This window comes from Bison bison, unplaced genomic scaffold (genome assembly GCF_000754665.1).
Source record: "Bison bison bison isolate TAMUID 2011002044 unplaced genomic scaffold, Bison_UMD1.0 scf7180017864080, whole genome shotgun sequence".
NCBI lineage: Eukaryota > Metazoa > Chordata > Mammalia > Artiodactyla > Bovidae > Bison > Bison bison.
This window is the reverse complement of record NW_011494652.1, coordinates 3,784,387-3,789,061: the sequence shown is the minus strand read 5'-3', so window position 1 is coordinate 3,789,061 and position 4,675 is coordinate 3,784,387. Positions and strand designations below refer to the sequence as shown.

The following is a 4,675-nucleotide window of genomic DNA, read 5'->3' as shown; positions in this document are numbered from 1 at the left end:
ACGGCAGGCCCCTCGCTGCACGTGAAGCCCCCGCAAGCTCGTTCTCATCATCTGTCACAGCCCGGCAGCACCAGCTCTGACATGGCGCCCCACCCAAGGTCGCTTGACCTCACAGATGGGGGTGGTCCTCGGAGCTCCGTCTCGGGGGGAATGGTAGCCACGTGCATGTCGTTTTCTCTCTCTCACTGGACAGAGACCCCCAAAGGGCGAGTCTGGACCTGTTCTCCCCCACGCCCCTGCCGGCTTGGCTGGTCCCTGGTGGACGGCAGCACGGGGTTTGTGGTGAGGTTTTACCCCGACGATGTGGAGGTGAGAGCTGGGGGGTGGGGGAAGAGCTTGATTGGTAATAGAAGCAGCTGAAAGGGAAGCCCATGGTCCACGGAACTAGGATGCCCGTGAAGTCACCTGTTTTCACTCCTGGGGTCCCACAGCCCCTCCAGGCCCCGTCTGGGCTTGAGCTCCCTCCCTGGCTGGCCACTCCCCCCACAACAGGACAGGTGGCTCCTAGGAGACCCCTTCCAGGCTGATGCCCGTTTGCCCAGCGTAAACCAATCATTTGTCTCTAAAGCAGCCACTAAGGCTGAGGGTGATGGGGTTTGCTGATTGCTCAAGACTTTTCTGTGTTGCCCCAGAAGTGGGTGTGGGAGCAACCACACCAGCTGGAGAGTCTCATGGGCCTCAAGTGGGAGGGGGCCTTTTGAGGGGAATCCAGGCCCTGTCCCCTCACTGTGGAGAGACGCTGATGGACAGAGAACGGGCCTGCCCCTTTGAGGCCTGTGACTCCCCCAGAGCCGAAGGGGCCAGGAACCCAGGAGATGCGTGCCCTCCAGGCCGGCGTGGGTCCCCTGTGCTCTCCACTGAAGGGCCGCATGGAGCGGGCACCCTGCTAGGACAGCTGGGCCCTGTGGGGTTTGAACCCGTCACCCAAGATGCATGCATATCTTCTCCACTCTCATGGTGGGACATCAAATAAGGAAGCCTCTGCAGAGGCTGTGGGTTCTGGCTGGAGACCCTGCGATCATGGTTAAGCAGAGCAGAATCACCCATAGCCCACCTTGGAATAACTGAGATGTTTATAATTTATTTATTTTGGCCACACCAAAATAAATAGGGCACATGTGATCTTAGCCCCCTGCGATGGAAGTGCAGAGTCTTAACCACTGGACCGCCTGGGAAGTCCCAACAGACTTTATTTTTTTTAAAGCAGTTTTAGGTTCACAGAAAAAATGGGGGGAGGAGTGTACAGAGAGTTCCCACGTATCCATGACCATTTAATGCCTTTTGACAGAGATTTAATGTCACATATCCACCATTGTATTATCCTGTGGTGGTGAGTGGTTTAGTCCATCGCTAATTTCCTGTCCAGCTCTTGGGACTCCATATACTGTAGCCCGCCAGGCTCCTCTGTCCTGGAAAATAGAATTTTCCAGGCAAGAACACTGGAGTGGGTTGCCATTTCCTTCTCCTGGGGAGCTTCCCAACCCAGGGATGGAACTCAGGTCTCCTGCATTACAGGTAGATTCTTTACTGACTGAGCCACCAGGGAAAGTCCCGTATTATCCTGTAGAATCATTTTACTATCCTCTGCGTTCCACTCATTCATCCTTCCCAAGCCCCCAGCAGCCCCTGATCTTTTTACTGTCTCCACCAGAGTATGCAGCCATTTCACACTGGCCTCTTTCACACTAATATGCATTTCGTGTTGTTCCGTGCCTTTTCACGGCTTAATAGCTCATTTCTCTTTAGCACACAGTAGTATTCCATTATACATGTTTTAGCTGCCTTTTAGAAGTTCCTTTACAGCATTTTTATAGGAGGAAAAAATCAGAAGCAACTGCAAATGTTCAGTGTGGAATCACTTAAATAACTTATGGAGCCTGGCGGGTTATAGTCCAGTTAGTTCGGTTCAGTCACTCAGTCGTGTCCGGCTCTTTGCGACCCCATGGACTGTAGCATGCCAGGCCTCCCTGTCCATCATCAACTCCTGGAGTTTACTCAAACTCATGTCCATTGAGTCGGTGATGCCATCCAACCATCTCATCATCTGTCGTTCCCTTCTCCCTTGCCTTCTGTCTTTCCCGGCATCAGGGTCTTTTCAAATGAGTCAGTTCTTCCCATCAGGTGGCCAAAGTATTGGAGCTTCAGCTTCAGCATCAGTCCTTCCAATGAATATTCAGGACTGATTTCCTTTAGGATGGACTGGTTGAATCTCCTTGCAATCTAAGGGACCCTCAAGAGTCTTCAGCACCACAGTTTAAAAGCATCAATTCTTCTGCGCTCAGCTTTCTTTGTAGTCCAACTCTCACATCCATACATGACTACTGGAAAAACCAAAGCTGTGACTAGACTGACCTTTGTTGGCAAAGTAATGTCTCTGCTTTTTAATATACTGTCTAGGTTGGTCATAGCTTTCCTTCCAAGGAGTAAGTGTCTTTTAATTTCATGGCTGCAATCACCATCTGCAGTGATTTTGGAGCCCAAAAAAATAAAGTCTGTCACTGTTTCCATTGTTTCCCCATCTATTTACCATAAAGTGATGGGAGCAGATGCCATGATCTTAGTTTTCTGAATGTTGAGTTTTAAGCCAACTTTTCCGTCTCCTTTTTCACTTTCATCAAGAGGCTCTTTCGTTTTTCTTCGCTTTCTGTTATAAGTATGGTGTCATCTGTATATCTGAGGTTATTGATATTTCTCCCAGCAATCTTGATTATCCGCCACAGGGTTGCAAAAGAGTCGGATGTGACTTAGCGACCAAACAACAACAAAATTCCCATTAAAAGAACAAGAAAGATTCCTATTAGTAAGAAGAAGAGAATACTCAGAAGACATTGCTAAATGAGAACAAGTGGAAACAAGGATATTTAATTATCCAACTTTGATTAATAAATAATATATTAGTGGGGATTCCACACTTCCATTGCCAAAAGTGTGGGTTCAACCCCTGGTTGGGGAACTAAGAACCCACAAGCTTCCTGGACAAAAAAAAATATACGTATCACTAACTGCTTAGAAAGCAAATCGGAAGTAGTAATACCCCACGGCCTAAACACTGGATGAGATTTCCGGGCAGATTCATTGTCTCTGTTTCGTATGCTTGCATTCATGTAGACAGGAAACAAAAATCAAACAAAAGCAAGTGTTTCTGTCCTCGTTAGGTACATGTACTGGACAGACTGGGGAGAGACACCGCGGATCGAGCGCGCAGGGATGGATGGCAGCACCCGGAAGATCATCGTGGACTCGGACATTTACTGGCCCAACGGGCTGACCATCGACCTGGAGGAGCAGAAGCTGTACTGGGCCGACGCCAAGCTCAGCTTCATCCACCGCGCCAACCTGGACGGCTCCTTCCGGTAAGTCCCGGCTCTGGGCCCTCCCCTTACGCTCCGGCTGGCCAGTCCCCGCTGGGCGTTGGTTGATCCTTCTCTACTCAGGCCCACGGTCTTGCACCTGAAACCCTGGGGGCCTCAGGCACGCAGGCCGCCTCAGGACAGAGATCAGTAGTGGCGCTCACGCCGTATCTGACATCCCACCCGAGCAGGGTCTGGGGAGGCACCTGTATCTATGTTATGGCAAATGTAGACGGTTCATTCTAAGTGGGATGGAAAAAGCTATAAAGAGCCCCTGTCCCCATCCAGGTTTTGCCACCAAAGCACCAAAACGCTTTCAAATTTCTGAGTTTTTTGGGTCTCAGTATTGGAGATAAGCAATTGTGGACTCAGGCCCAGGAGTTGATGGGGTTGTAACGACTTCTCTGCACACCTTCCTCCCCCCAGCACTGAGCTTCTGGAGGCAGAAGCGTGGCCAGAATTGTGTTCACTGCATTCCTGTCTGGCTAGAGGGCCTTACGCATAGTAGGTGCTCAATAAAATAGGCTGAATGAATGAAAAGGGTGTTGTCTTTGTTGGTAATTGCTGTTAGGGCTTGCTGGTCAGCTGGTCAGCTTAACAGCTTACCTGCTTCTTGACATTTTACATGTAGGAAACCTCCAGCCCTGCCCTGTCCGCCCGCCTACCCGCCCGCCCTGACCAGTCAAGGGTGGTTTATTCACTGACTTCCTGCCTGCTGGCTCTGTGCCAGGTCTTGGGGCCTCTCCCGCTTGAACAGACCCTGAACCTGCACTGGCGGGCTCCTGGGCCAGGCGGGCAGGGTGTGGGCACTCAGGATTCTGATGACACTGCATGGGGAGGATGCAGCGGCCAGACCTCGGCAGACACAGGCAGACACCAGCTGGAGCAGACGTGAAGAGGTGGCAGCCTTGCCACATTTCATCCAGGCCGTGTGCCGTGGTCATCTGCTCCTGTGTAACAAAATGCCCCAGATGCTGGCGGCCTGAGACAGCGAACAGACTTCTGCGGGCGTCTGAATGTAGGAGGGGTTTAGCTGGGGGGTTCTGGCTCTGAGTGTATTCCGAGGTTATAGCCAAGCTCCCGGCTGGAGCTTCAGTCACTGAAGGCGGGACTGTGGCTGGAAGACCCACCTCTAAGGTCACTCTCCTGACTGACGGCAGGAAGCCTCGGTGCCTCTCCGTCTTCTTAGAGCTGAGCCGTGTGCCCCAGCTGATCTGAAACGTTTCCTCCCATTGTCCTTGGATCACAGCCTGGCCTGGGGAACCAAGGCCCTTGGAGAGCTGAGTGATCCGGGCAGTTGTGAAGGGTGAGCTTTAGAGTCGATA

The 4,675-nt window shown here is 51.5% G+C and overlaps 1 protein-coding gene across 1 annotated transcript in view; it reads left to right on the top strand.

The window, feature by feature from the left end:
• LRP5 (low density lipoprotein receptor-related protein 5) overlaps positions 1 to 4,675 on the top strand; it is a 90,132-nt gene that overhangs the window by 8,219 nt on the left and 77,238 nt on the right. The window contains exon 3 of the mRNA XM_010837822.1: positions 3,156 to 3,353. Within this exon, the coding sequence (XP_010836124.1) occupies positions 3,156 to 3,353 (198 nt within the window). The remainder of the gene's footprint in view (positions 1 to 3,155; positions 3,354 to 4,675) is intronic.